This window comes from Phalacrocorax carbo, chromosome 3 (genome assembly GCF_963921805.1).
Source record: "Phalacrocorax carbo chromosome 3, bPhaCar2.1, whole genome shotgun sequence".
NCBI lineage: Eukaryota > Metazoa > Chordata > Aves > Suliformes > Phalacrocoracidae > Phalacrocorax > Phalacrocorax carbo.
Window position 1 is genome coordinate 112,695,134 of NC_087515.1, and position 14,953 is coordinate 112,710,086.

Consider the following 14,953-nt stretch of genomic DNA (forward strand, 5'->3'; position numbering starts at 1 on the left):
TGGCAATACGTGGTGGAGCAGGTACAGTGGGTTTCTGTTGGCTAAGATTTGTCTCCTTTTTTAATATTTTTTTCTGTTGAAGTTGCATGAGACCAGCTTGTTCTGCTGAAACAACATGTCAGTGATTGATTTATTGATGTTTTCATTGTCAAAACTTTATCTTGAAGATTCCCCCCCCCCTTTCTTCAGTTGGGTGTGCCAACAGGCACAGCTGAGGGGAACTAAGCTCCTGGCGTGTCCTTGAGCTTGCTGTGCAATGAGAAAGCATCTTGATGGATGCCAGACAAAAGGACTAATAAAATAATCTGTCCTAATCATTTTACCCTTGGTAAAACTTGCCAGTAACTGCTGAGCAAATCATAATATGACTGAATAAAACCGTCATGTGAGGTACTGAAATCATGACTGGGAATTGAGGAATCTACTGGTCCACAGGAGAACTGGTTCAAGGCACAATTACTATTGATGAGAAATACTTCTTTTCTGAAACCCACTTTCTCATTACTGCTCAAAGCTGTAAGAGCTTATGCCTTTTTTACCCCCACTGGTTGATTACAGCAGCACTTGGTCAGGGTGGTTATCAAGTCACTCCTCAGCTTTCTCTCAGTAGCTCTGAATAGGACAGCTTTCTCCAGCGTTGCTCCAAGGCAGGCTTTTGAAGTCTCCAGTCTGCCCTGGGGCTGTCTTCTGAACTGCTCCCACGCTGCCAACACCCTTTCATCCCTTTGCTACTGGGACTGGGCACAGGGAGTGGGTTCAGTCTGAAATAATGATAACGCATTTAGATACCCAGACGCAGGTCTGGCTCCCTCATATTGGATTGCTTGACTCAGTTGCCTAAATATGGACATTGGTGCCATTTGGGAGGCTCCAGTGCGGCTGAGATGTATGGCTAGTGGGGGTGACATAGGCGGTATGAAAGACCTTTAGGGATTAGTTAGGGCAGGCAGGATGCTTTAGGATGTCTTAGTGCTTCAGTGCCTGCACACCCCACCCATGGGAAAACACCTGCCTTTGGGTGGCTGAATCCTGAACTAAGGCCCCTCCCCGGGCTGCCCCATGGATGCTCTCCCACGTGATGCAGGAGGGAAGCAGTGCTGTCTCCATCTAAGATCCCTCTGCCTATGCATTGGAGGACCTGGTTTGTCCTCTGACCACAGGTTAGCCTGGGCTGCTGATGGAGCTACTACGTACCATCACCCTGGAGACCCTCTCTGCAGGGGCAATCTAGCCTTTTGTAGGTGTGATCTTCAGTTTTATTCCCTAGTGTGTGATCATGAATTTAGGCTTGTTAACACCAAGGACAGAGTGAGACAGGCCACTTTTAATCTTGTTATTCACCACCCACCACATCTACCATGTGAAAACTTTGCAGACAATCTCTGGACGCTGAGCTGGTAATGATATGCCCCTACAATGACTTTCTAAAGTCTATCAGCTAACCAGTTTTAATCCTGTCAGTGTCACAAAGCAGTAAATCAAATGTGCCCTTATAAAATGAGGGATTTTGCTTGATCAGCGTGACTGTACTGCCATAAGGATAATGGATGCCAATCTTTTTTTGTCCCCTATATACCCATACAGGTCCTTATGTCATTTAATATCACACTTGTGTAACCAGGGTGATGGAATTAACCAACCATGGATGTTGCTATACTCCTTGTACAGCCCTATACAACTGGACATTAAGTCTGGGGACATGGAGTACACAAATCAGTGTATTCATTGATCTGTATTTTAGTCTCTAGGTAATCATTAATGCGAATGAAACAATAGACAATGTGTTTCTGTCAGAAAAGGATGACAAAATGTGGTTTTGTGTAGTGGACTGAGAAAACTGGTCAGGACTGCCAAGATTAAGAACCAAGTAGGTAAAAGGTAAATTCCGGCAGAGGGAGATCGTGACCACTGGCTCACGGACCACCGACCCAAGTAATACCACCTACTCAAAAGAGAACAATGGGAAAGGACAACTGAGTCTGCGCGATAATTTACATGTGAATCGAGCAAGTTTGTACCAATCACCAAAGAGAATAATATTGAATATGTATGGATAAAATGAATATGTATATTTTTGGTCTATATAAATCACATGGGAAAGGTGTGTAAGGTATGCACGTTAGGTGGAGCGATCCCCTGCGCATCCGGCGCTGTGAATAAAGAATGCCTGCCTTTTAACACTACATCGGTGTTATGACGTTTATTCTCAATTTTGGTGACAGTTTTTGGCGACCCAGATGGGACTCCACCTATGAATCTCAACGGATCCGCGGGATCAAGGGACCTCCAGCCAGCATTCTCGGGAGAACCTCTGATCCCTGGACCGAAGAATTCCGAGCTAATCCCGTGGAGAGGTAATAAGGCATTCTTTTAAGGGGGTAATGGAACGTGGGTTTGAGTCCCACCAGCATAAATTTATCCACCTGTGGTTATCCCTTTGAATGCAAGTACAATATAAAACCACTTTTCTGTGTTTTCATGGTCCCCTGAGCCCTGTGGGCACTTGCCTCTGTCTTTCTAACTTCCATTTTACCTCTTTTTTTCCCCAGTTACAATTCCTAGGGTCAATTACTGCCTTGATACGCAGGCATATACCTCTGTCCTCTTTCACTTACTTGAGTGTATTCAGGATATTTCCTTCTGCTGCCTGTTTGTGCACAGGGACCGACCAGGTGAACAGCCCCTTGCACCTTGTCCTAACACCATGGGGTCACTGCTGGACCCCACAATGAAATTTGCCCTGGCAGACCAACAGGACACAGTATGGAAGGAGCCTGCTTTTCCCAGTCCTTTTTTTTTTGGCATAACTGCAGTTGAACCCTGACAAATACTGAATCTTCTCAGGCTCTGCAGGGAAGTGTCTGGTGGATGCCACCAGAAAAATGTGCAATGATAAATCTCTCTGTTTTCTCTGCCCTGCTGGAAGAGTGAAGATGTCAAGGGCATCTGGAGCAAAAGAGGGCCAAAATGCTGTACTATTGCAAAGACACGAGGCAGGATCCTTTCTCAGTCCTTTCACACCAGTCTTGATTAGGTGATTTCTTGGGGCGGGGATGGCAGCATACACCAGAAACTCTGGTGGTAGGAGGTGTCCACTTTGTTGAAGATAATCTACACCTTCCAGGGCAAATAATTTCTCTGCTGGGGGTGAAAAGGTCATTGGGAGCAGGTAGAGCACAGATTGGGCGTACCTAGGACTCAGGACTTCCCTCCAGATGAGTAAGGTTGGGGTGATAACCAAGCTGCCCGACACTAACCCCGTTAAGAAAAATGATTTGCAGTCCTGCCTTTGTCTCCTCAATTATTGACTTTCATGGTTTGATGTTGTTTTTCTTTGCAACCATTCAGAAGTACAGTGTGGTTCCTGGCTGCTTTGCTATGGTGGCAAGCTTGTTTTCTGGAGCAAGAGGGAAAGGGCAGCTCAGACCACTTGGTGTGTGTGGTAGCATTGAGTGAGATGCATCAGAAACACTGCTAGGCAAGAGTCCTGCTCAACATAAACAACATGAGCCTGCCCAGAAACAAGGGACCTGGGGCTGCCTTCCTCACATATGCAGTTTCAGATGAGTAAGTACTGAGGAATGTAACCCTGAGGAAAGTTCACTGAACTATACATCCACAGTAATTGACAGGCTGCTAGAGCAGGAATGACCTGTAATTTTCCATGTGTGGCAAGAGATCAGCCATATTCTCTGTGATCAGAGTACAGGAGCCAAGACCAAAATCAGCTTGAGGCAAGTCAACGGTGGGCCAAAAGTCTTCTGCTGGTGCCATTGCTGCCTTCTGCTGCAGAAAACAAGGTGGTGCTACCAGAAAGGAAGAGTGAAGACCTTCTTGAGCACATGCATGAATGCAATGCCAGGTTTCACTACTCGAGTTCCGCAATGTGCTCATAGATCCTGAGAAAGGCACAAAATCAGTGGTGTCCTTGCGCATTACTGACCACTGATGACCAGCAAGCGGACCTGATTGGAAAGCTTGATTTTTTCCAGCTCTTGAAAGCCTGTTATTGCTGGTTCCTCTACCTGGCACTTGTGGGACTGTCTCTGGAGCACTGTGCCCAGCTTCATGGACAGCAAAGAAACACCAAAACCACTTATACCATTACAACCCCGTATATAGTTATATATCACCTGCAGACTTTGTCCTGAGAAATGTAAATGGTAGGTAAGGACCCTGAATAGGTGAAAAACATGTTCTTAAAAAATTGAAGACCATGGGATGCTAAGCATGTGAGGACTTTGCTTTTCAACAGCTGCTCATTACCTCCAGAGAGGCTGGTCATCAGGTAAGTGGGATGCTAATGACAGGGCGCTCAGCCCTGCAAATTAATGGGCTGCATTGGCAAATGTAATACCCAGCTGTAATCATGCTAATAAAGATTTTTGCTTTGTTCTGCTCTAGATTTCTCAGTGAAACAGTCCGTTAAAGTGTCTTGGCTCAACAGGCAGAGCCCTGCAGCTCAGTTTTTGTGGAGTCCTCCCTTGAGTTACAAACCCTGCAGTGAGTGGAGGGCAACCACCTCTAAACAGGGAGGCAAACTGTTTGGGCAAATTTTTCATTGAAACTGTTGAAGTTTTGGTCTAGTCCTTACAGCTCGGATTGGCTCTGGGGAAATGTGGATCATCCTTTTCCTCAGCACAGCTGGGTGAGCATGCAAGGAAATGTTGAGGGCTACCTCCAGACATGTTGGAGAAAGCGGTGGCCATTGAGACCACTGCTTGTCACCTCGGCAGTATTAGCTGATGGCCTCCTCCTGCTCACCTACCCTGTCTCAGCTTATATTTAGAGTATTTAGATTTCTTTTTGCTGCATGTGAAACTCAGGCTTTGGGATTTCCAGGCCTAAGCAGAGATCCTCCAGCATGATGCGTTATACAAATACCAACCCTGCCACACTGAGCAACAGGTGAGGGTTTTTGGTTTTTGCACTAATGAATGTGGCTGGATGAGGCCATACAAACAAACCACCTTCCTCAAATCAGGGAAAATGGTCAGCAAATGCTGTGTCCTTAGTTAGTGACACGTCAACCCATGACTCCCATGAAGTTATCGTTACCAGCTTCCATCAGTTACTAGCCACTGCAGTGGTGGGAGGCTGTCAGCAACCTGGAGTCAGTATCTGTTCTGCATTAAAATGGAAGATAACCAGTCCTCTGAGCAAAGAAGACCCTACCCTGAGCGTTACCCAATGGCACCAGGTAGGTCAGCTGAGAGCCAAGGCAATACCCATCATGATGAAGCAGACATGTGATGGGGATGTGAGGTTGGTAAGCTATGCGTAGTGGGAAAGGGCTTTGCGGTGCTGGCCCTGAGGGAACCACATCAGCAGTAACTGAAGCAGAGGCTGTGGCTGAGCTCCACCTGCAGCCAATGAGACATACCAGGGTGCTGGGGTCAATCCTCTGGCTGAGACCCCAGGGTGTGCAGTCTGGAGTGGGACCTGTGTGAACGGCATAGTTACACAACACCCCACACCTGCCTCACCCATCTGCCTCGGGCTGCTCTTACTTCCACATTTCTGAGTGTCTAAATTCCTGTAAATAAAGAAGGCATGAAACTAATTAGAGTTTTGGGATCTTTTTTTTTTAAACACACAGTGCCCCACTCTGGTCCAGAAGTCAGAAGAACAGAGCATCCTTTAAAAGAGAGGGCACAAGCCAGTTGACATCCCTTGGTGCAATGCTGAGTGCTGGTGCTGCAAAGCACTGCAAAGGTGCCTTGAACCTGGCTCTGGCAAAGGAGATGGCTTGAAAACGCTTATCCCAAAATGCAGTTGCATAAACTTAGGGGATGTGCCTTGAAGAACAAATGTAATTGGGATAAACTGCTATATTGAGAAAACTCAGTGTGAATACTCGTTCCAAAACACGATTTTGCTGCAGCTACAGCAATGCTGAGGTGCAACCTGCTTCCTTGCAGTCTCTCCCTGTGCTCTGCTGGATGCTTTCTCTCCCTGCAGAGCCATTGTCCCTGGGGCAGGACTTTGATCCCCTGCCACAGGCTTCCAAGAAGAGTGGCTGAGCTGCAGCGATAGCACAGACTATTGCATCATGACAGCCCTTGGCAGCAATCCAGGGCTTGTGGGGCTGGTGGCTTTGGGGTCCTTTACTGGGTTGGGAGGGTAAATGAGTTTGGCTGGGGTGGGGAGGGTGCTGTTGTAGCTCTCTGCTAGACCTCCCAGCAGCTGGTGGGAGATAGTAGGGCACCATCTGGGTGCTGCCAAGGCTTTTGGGAGCTGCCTGCCACTCCTGCCCCTGGGACCCGCATTCCTGACGCAGAGCAGGAGAATGTCCACGTCTGTCCAGGCTGCCTGCTAGGATGGAGTTTTGCAGTGCTCACTCTCCTGGGATGGAGATATATATTTAAATTTGTATACTGGGATGTATATTTAGCCCAGAAGATCCCACAGAACATCTCCTGGGCAGATGCCTGCATCAGCCTGATGTCCTAAATAGGGCCAATAAATACCAGAAGCCTAATGTCTCTGCTGGCCATTTCTGATATATCCTGGCTGAGGAGAGCTCGGACCCAGATTTGTGACCTTGGCACTGACCTGCTGAAATGAATGATCAACTTGAATTTACAGTGTCAGAAGGTGATGCCAGATGGGAGTACTCTTGTTTTTCTTCCCAATCTACTCATTACAGTAGTCAATTTCACTAAGTATTATTATACAACTAAAAGGACCGTATTGACTCCCCTGAGGGGTGGGTCTCCTGCTGCCCTCCTGCCCTGCCTGCTTCTCTTCCAGCCAAGCACAGTGCAGTTGGCTGGGCCATGTAATGCACCCTCCCGGTTCCCAGGAGCACATGCTTGGATGACAGTGACCACTTAGTGTCATTCAAGGACATTGTGCAGAAGAGCTTCCAAGTCTCATTAAGCTCCTGGTTTCATTAAAACTGCTTCAGGGAAAACATTTTGGTTGACAGGAGCAGAATCTTTGTGGAGTTTGGATGAGGGAAACAATGCTGTTCAAATAAAGGCTATTTAATTAATATAAAATAAATGATGACTTTTAAGAGAAGATTAATATTCACCTTTTCTTCATACCTGTGCTGACCCTTTCTTGTGCTATTTATTTAGAACGTGTGGAACCAGGTGGCACACAGAGCCAGTTTCTCCAGGAAGCCAATTTGTCTCCAAATGCAGGGAAGTGAAATCTGCCTCCAAAGGCAGGAATCGATGTTGAAAGTGAAAATGAATTGGTAGGTAGGAGGGACCAGAAAAGAGTGCAAGACGGGGTTGAGGGCAACATGACGTTTCCAGATCTCTACCTTAAACCCAGATTATGGACGTTCCCATATTTGGAAACAAGTTTTCTGCCTTCCTATTGCATCCCAAATCTCTTAAAAACAGGTATAATATGTAGGGCCAACAGCTAAGCCTCTCTTTATAGGAAACCTCGCGTGCCGCAAGCGACCAAAGCTGCATTTGCGTTTTGCCCCGCACCTTTCCCCGCCGCCGGGCTGCGCAGCGCTGCTCAGCCCCACAGCGAATTCCGCGCCACTCCGCGAGACCTCCGCCCTTCCCCGCCTTTTCCCGCGCTCCGCCAGCGCCAAAGCAAAGGGCGGGCCTTACCCTCCCGCCGCCGCCGCCACAATGGCAGGCGGGGCCCCGGCCGGCGCGCCAGCCAATGGAAGCGCGGGGGCGGGCGGCGGCCGGCGCGGCTCGGGCTGTGAGTGGTCGGCCGGGCGTTCTGGCGCCAAGTTCGAAGGGAATATAAAGGGGCGGCGCGGAGCCCGGCGCTCCCGCCGCTCGGAGCCGCTCGCCTCGTTCCTGCCCTTGCCGCCGCCATCGCTATGCTGTCCGCCCGCGCCCCGCTCGCCGCCCGCCACGACCAGCCCCGCCTGTCGCCCCATAAGACACTGTCGCCCATGAAGAGCCTGGCGCTGAGCGACAAGGAGAACACGGTGAGCGCCCGCCGTCCGTCCCTCCCTCCCGCTCCCCGGCCGGGAGCGTTGCAGCGCTCTCACCCTGCCCCTCTCTCTCCGCAGCCCCCCGCGCTCAGCAGCGCCCGCGTCCTGGCCAACAAGGCGGCCCGCAAGATCTTCCAGGAGGGCGACGGGAAGCCGGTGAGTGCAGGACACCCGGGCGCCGCGGCCGCCCTTCTCCCCTTCCCCGGCGGCTCCGGTAACCCCCGCTCCTCTGTCCTCTCCCCCACGGGCGGCCGCTCCTTTCGCCCCCCGTGGCCGCTCGCCCCCGCCGGGTGCTGCCCCCGCGCCCCTCTCCCTTTCCCTCCCTTCCCCTTCCTTCCCCTCCCTTCCCCCTCAGCTTCCCGCCAAAGCCCGGCCCCGCCGCTGAGGCGAGCCCAGCCCGAGCCGCTCTCCGCCGCCCCAGGTGCCGCGGGGCGCCGAGGAAGAGGAGGAGCCGCTGTTGCGGGACAACCCCCGCCGCTTCGTCATCTTCCCCATCCAGTACCACGACATCTGGCAGATGTACAAGAAGGCCGAGGCCTCCTTCTGGACGGCGGAGGAGGTGAGGGGGCGGGCGGGCCCGGGGCTCTAGTACCGGCCTCCTACCTGAAGCTACCGACTCTATTTCACCGCTTCCTCTGCTAATCTTTCAGGTGGACCTTTCCAAAGACATCCGGCACTGGGAGTCCCTGAAGCCTGATGAGAAGTACTTCATTTCACACATCCTTGCCTTCTTTGCTGCTAGCGATGGCATCGTCAACGAAAACTTGGTAAGTGCGTAGAAACAGTCCTGACAAAAGCATCGCTTTGTGAAGGTAACCAGATATCTACGCGTTTGATGAGCTTGCTGGCTTGTTTGCTGCATCACATAGTGTAACAGCATTGCAGCATGTAGTGCTGTCTTATGCTAATTAGCAAAGGGGGGATGCTTTTGTAATCCTTAAATTCCTCTGCTGAGCATTGCCTTACAGTAACGCTTGGCAGGTTCAGAGCCCTTGTTTTGCTTCTTCCCTCTCAGTGCTTTTCTGTCTAATGGGAGGTAAGTAAAACTAAGAAGTTTTCCCATCTCTTTCGGGGCCAAAGAAATAGCTGACAACTTGGACCTATGAAGGGCTACTGCTCTTCATACCGCTGTTCAATAATCTACTCCTCTGGAATTAATCTGAAGAAGATTCTGTAGGCTGAGTCAGAGCTGTTAGACAACATCAATGTCTCCTAACCTCCAATTTACAAATACTTTTGCAAATACTCATTTATTTCCTCTAGGTGGAGCGGTTCAGTCAAGAAGTACAAATCACAGAGGCTCGTTGTTTCTATGGCTTCCAGATTGCCATGGAAAATATACATTCAGAAATGTACAGTCTTCTCATTGACACCTACATTAAAGATTCTAAAGAGAGGTTTGTATTGTTTGATGAAAGGTTCAAAACTTTTTAAGTGCTGAGATTTAAATGATGCATATCAGGCATTCTCTGACTTTAAGGCTAACTTTGGGATTTAAACTAGATTTATTTGAAATGCCACTGCTGCTTAGGAGCAGCTTTACTTCAGGATATCTTTGTCCTCTGAAGTGTATGAGCAAGAACTTTGCTTAGATTGAGTGAAACTGAAACCACTTAATACTGAAATAAAGGAATGAAACTATGCAAAAGAGTGGGCAGTCAAATAAAGGGAGTATAGTAAGTTATAGTAAATGCCCATATGGAGGACCCCTGTACCAAGTAGAAAACTATGTAGAAAGTTTCTCTGAGAATGTCACTCTTATTAAGATGTAATCTCTAAAACCCAGTGCACTTAGTTAACAGCATTTTTACATAGCATGTGCTGCCCTTACTCTTGACTATTTTGCTTTTGGGGGGAGGGAGGGAAGCATCGTGCATTTGCTGAAAAGTGGCGTTTGGTCTTGATTAAAAATAAGGCCAAAGTGTAAAATTCTGATAAGATAAGTCAATTCAAGAATGGTATCTTAAAACTAAACGCAGGGCTTTGAGCAGCCCAGATTCTAGTGTTTTGTCAGACCAATACCCTGTTGAGCAAGATGCCATGTGGTATTGCAATGCTATTTGCAGTCTAGATATATTTAATTGCTGCTACTTTGTAGAAACCTGACAGTGTCACTTCTACTCTGAGATGTTTGCTTCCAAAAGTGTTTAAGGAAGAACTGCTTACATGAGAGCTCTGGTGCCTTGCCACTAGAAAGTGGAGGCTGGCTGATCTGTAGTTTTGAAGGTTTTGTTCAAGTACAATATGATGAAACAGTATCGCCTTGATATTGTCATGGGAATTCATGTGAACTGGTGTTGATGTGACAGGTGATTAAAAGGTTGTTGGGTACAAATACAGCTAGACTGCTGAAAAATAAGATAGGGAAGGAGACAATTATCAGGGTGAAGATGCAGAGCACTTGTAAGCAAACAGGATCATCTATGGCAGAGAATGCTTATTGTACTAGTTGTGCTGATGTCTGATCCTAATGAGTTTTATCCTTCTCAGGGAGTTTCTTTTTAATGCTATTGAAACATTACCATGTGTTAAGAAGAAGGCTGACTGGGCCATGCGCTGGATTGGGGACAAGAAAGCAACATATGGTGAGTATGTCTATTGGAAGTAAAGTTAAATTACTTCCCTAAAGATGGAGGAACCACCATTTTTCCAGACCTCACAGTTAACAGGATTATTGTTGTCACAGGGAAAGTACATGCTCTCTGAAATAAGATACTGGTATAATTCTGGAGATGAAGAAAATAATTTTAATCTTGCAAATGAGCTACTGACATGAATCTTGGTATAATTGCTGGCATTTTGAATAATGGTAGCTCATGTGGCAATCTTCATATGTCTAGCTATATGATCAAATTATAAACTGCTGTCATGTGCACAGAACCGTACTGGCCATCTGTCTCCAGCAGACATGTACAGTTGGAGTCTGTAGCTCCTCTGCCTCACTCATTCTCGATGTCTCCTTTCAAAGGTAAAGTGAGATCATACAGATCACTATTCATGGCCAAAGTTCCTTACTTAATCAAAGATGAGCAGACATTGACTTAAATCAGCTGCTAAAATGACCGCTCTTTTTTAGTGTGCAATCTTTGAAAGAGGATGGTAGTAACTGTTAACCTCAGGGAAGGAGCCTTTGCTTCAGCTACCCAGTAGCTACTCTAGGTTGTACTTCCTCTCATGTTTAAAAGTTTCACTTAAAGACCAGAAGCCTTTACTGTAATAGTTTTTAAGGACAGGCTATAGCACACTTCAGCAAAAACTTTCATTCTCCTTGGAGGATGCAGTTCATTGGTCTATTTGCAATTTCTGATTATTAATCCTGTTTTCTGTGTGATAATACTATCAATTTTCTCTTAACAGGAGAACGTGTTGTAGCTTTTGCAGCAGTGGAAGGAATTTTCTTTTCTGGCTCTTTTGCATCAATTTTTTGGCTGAAGAAAAGAGGATTAATGCCTGGACTCACTTTTTCTAATGAACTTATCAGTAGAGATGAGGTATGAATCAAATTCTAGCAGTTAAGATGATAATGTGCCACAGTAGCTCAAAGTAATGATATTTGGTTGGAGCCTATATTTTAAAAGAGGAGTATGTTTAGAAACAGGCAGTCTATAAAGCTCACTAAAGTGTGTAAACATGTGTCATTGTAGATCTTACAGCAGAGAATAAATGAGCTTAGCATTTTACTTCCTCTAAAGTAGTTTAAGGGTTCTCACCAACTCTTGTACTCAATACACCTTGCCGTTTGGAGCAAGTAGAGCTGGTACTGGCTGAACTTGCTCCTTCTGCCACCTTCTGGTTAGGCAGAAAGCTGTCTGTAGCTAATGCTAAATTATGTGGCAAGTCCAAAGGTGGTGCTTAGATACTGGGCTTATTCTGTGCTACTGATTTGAGTGGTTTTTTAAAACCTGTTCCTGAAATAGTGTTCTGAAACTTATTTCCAGGGCTTGCACTGTGATTTTGCCTGCCTCATGTTCAAGCATTTGGTACACAAACCATCAGAGGAGAGAGTAAAAGAAATCATCATGAATGCTGTTCTCATAGAACAGGTAATTGTCTGCTCCTTGTTTAGGAACTTGATCGCAATTAAGCACAAAGCTGGGGAGCTGTTGGGTATAAAATTAACCTAAACGATACAGAGTGAATACAAGTTTCTGTACATAAAGTGCTTCTGTTATCTGCAGGAATTCTTGACGGAGGCACTGCCTGTAAATCTGATTGGCATGAACTGCACTTTAATGAAACAGTACATAGAGTTTGTAGCAGACCGGCTTATGTTGGAACTGGGATTTAAAAAGGTAAGGCTCTAATAGGCTGAATCCTTCATGGGGAAAAGATAATATTAAGTTTAATTTCCTCCAGAAACCCAAATCCTGAAATGGCTTGCAGCAATATTGGTGTAACTTGTAAAACCATTTAGCAGTCCTGCTGCTAGATTCTATTTGGAGACCCACAGAAGGAAAAGCAAAAGGATGCTATGGAAAAACAGCTATATGAGAGTTGCTGTGCTTCTGTCTACTGCAGCTGAAAAGACAAGAGTAAATACAGTAGAGAAGGCTTGGGGCAGACATTTTTGTTCACTACATAGTAAGCCTGCTGCTCTCTAATGCTCTCATGTATTCAAGATGTGAGCACCTGTAGTGACTATAGAATTGCCTTTGCATTTCAGATATACAAAGCAGAGAATCCTTTTGACTTCATGGAAAACATCTCTCTGGAAGGCAAGACCAATTTCTTTGAGAAGCGAGTAGGTGAATATCAGAGGATGGGAGTCATGTCGAAGCCCACAGACAACTCTTTCACCCTGGATGCGGAATTTTAAATGAACTGAGACCATATGAGTTAGTGTGTATGCTCCCCTGTTTACAGGGAAACATTAAGTATATTGAGTCACGGTGTGACTTGATTCCTGTACTAAAATCCCACTCTTAAAGTGTGATGATATTGGTACGCTTCAGGAAGCTAGTGTAGTTCCAGCAGTAAAATCCCTTTTTATTAGACTTTGCCAATGGTGTTAATTCATAGAATGTTTAGAAGTATCTCTTACAACATGCTACTCCATTTTGTGAAAGATACAGGCACCTTCCTTCTGCAAGATGGCAGGTTATGGGCAGTGACCACTAGCTTCTGCTGTTCTCCCCATGAACAAAGGAGCAGTTCAGAAATTCGAGTCTTAAATTCGCTGAATACTCTGCAGAAAACTCTGGAGGCGACTACATGACCTCGCTGCTTTAGCAGGTTTTAAGTTTACCTTATATGCTATTGTTTTTATAGTTTGTACATAAACCTGGCACTTTATTTTAAAATAAAGAACTGTCTTGTAATACTCGACAATGGTAAAATAGAAGTCTAAATCTGTAGACTTTTGTAACCTAACATTTCATGAGTTGTGATTCTTTCCTGATATGTAACTTCAAACTGGTGCTACAAATCAAACTACACTGATTTTGAAATCTATTGAAGAACAGGAAGACACTTAATATGGAAGGTGAACAACTCAGTAAGTTGGATATTCTGGGTATTGAAAAACAACATGCAGCTGGCTTCTGGACTTAATTGCTTTTTTAATATCTGGGAACAGTATTTCAGGTAATAGTAATGATGAGCTGGTTGGATTCAGTGTTGTACTGGCTTCAGTGCGCCAGTGGGCAAAGCCGTGTGTTATTTTCCTTCTGAATTGAAGACTTTCTGTGGAAATGCAGTTGGTAGATGTCGAAGGAAATTGTTAGGCTCAGCTCTGACTTTGAGATCGACTGCATTAAATGGATGGTGTTTGAGGGTAAACTAAGCTAGTTCAGGCTGGAACAGTATTCTTGGCACCATGCAGTTAAGCTTTGGTTTTAATACACAACTAGTGAAAACGAAGTAAGTGCTACAACATTGTTTCTCCACACTAAACATGGAGCAACAGGAATGTGAGTATGCTTAATACAACTTTGGTAAGGGCATGTGGTCTGTGAAGGAGTTCCCTATGGGCCGCAGCTCCTGCAGATGATCTGCAGTGAGATAAAATAATGATGGGATAGACTGAAATTTGGTACTACCTTGATGCATGAAAAGGTGTTTATTCTGTGATCTAATCTAACACCTAACTAACAAGGACTGTCCTGCAAGTCTGCCTTTCTTCAAGTGTAGTTGGTATGGAAAATAAACTTTACAGAACTCAAAGCATTTCTTTGAAAGGAAAGAATCCTGGAGCTTGCTTCTCTCTGCTAAAGTGTGCCCTCTTTTGAAGTATAGTATATATGGTGCTTTGAGAGATGCTGCCTTGGTATAAAATTAACTGACTTGCTCCTTTGCTCTTGATTGCACTGAAGGTGATGGGGTGTGACTGTTCTTCCCCATGGCCTGTGAAATTAGTAGGCTGTGCATGTTTCCAAGGCTATCCTAGGGAGGAAAGCCATAAATAATTAAAAAAACCAAAGCCCCGAAGTCTAGAATTTGAAGTCTTGTAAGACTGTAAACAGATGGCTCTCTAATGCCCCTGCAGCAGCACCGATGTTGGTAACAGGTCAGTGATTGCATTGGTCTGAGAAGAATATTGTAGGAACTTGGAATAGGGACATGTTAAGTCAGATAGCTGAACACATCATTTTGAAGCACTGAGTCTTAATGCTCATTTTTAAAGTTAGGCAGGTTTCTGGCTAAATATCAGCATTTTGTTCTCAGCAAATTGGGCTTTGCACTTTTTCTCGGCTTCTCTTAGCTGCCAAATCTTTGAGCAAATTAAGTCTGATACAAAGCCTTAGAACTCGTGGTGTATGGCTGTATTTAGAGCATAAATGAGACAGCAACAGTGTACTGAGATCAGTTTGGACCTAAGTGTAATTTAGCAACATTCAATTTGTATATAAATTGTTAATTTATGTATTTTAGTAATGTAGAAAAAGGGTAAGATTTCTCTAATCTATGAGTTGGGTCTAGCTATATTATAGCTATCTCTTCCCACTTGATTCTTAGTGTGTGCCAAGGATCAATATGTGGAAATGATTGGGGTAGAAAGCTTTAATTTGTTATCTTGAATCCTGGGACATATGAACT

The 14,953-nt window shown here is 45.6% G+C and overlaps 1 protein-coding gene across 1 annotated transcript; it reads left to right on the forward strand.

Moving 5' to 3' along the window:
* The first annotated feature begins 7,732 nt into the window (after positions 1-7,732).
* On the forward strand, positions 7,733-13,239 carry RRM2 (ribonucleotide reductase regulatory subunit M2). Its single transcript, XM_064448028.1, has 10 exons — positions 7,733-7,912; positions 7,997-8,074; positions 8,340-8,477; positions 8,569-8,685; positions 9,182-9,315; positions 10,409-10,503; positions 11,276-11,409; positions 11,857-11,961; positions 12,097-12,210; positions 12,582-13,239. The coding sequence occupies exons 1-10, from the start codon at positions 7,802-7,804 to the stop codon at positions 12,732-12,734; spliced, it is 1,179 nt and encodes a 392-aa protein (XP_064304098.1). The 5' UTR covers positions 7,733-7,801; the 3' UTR covers positions 12,735-13,239.
* Positions 13,240-14,953: the final 1,714 nt, after the last annotated feature.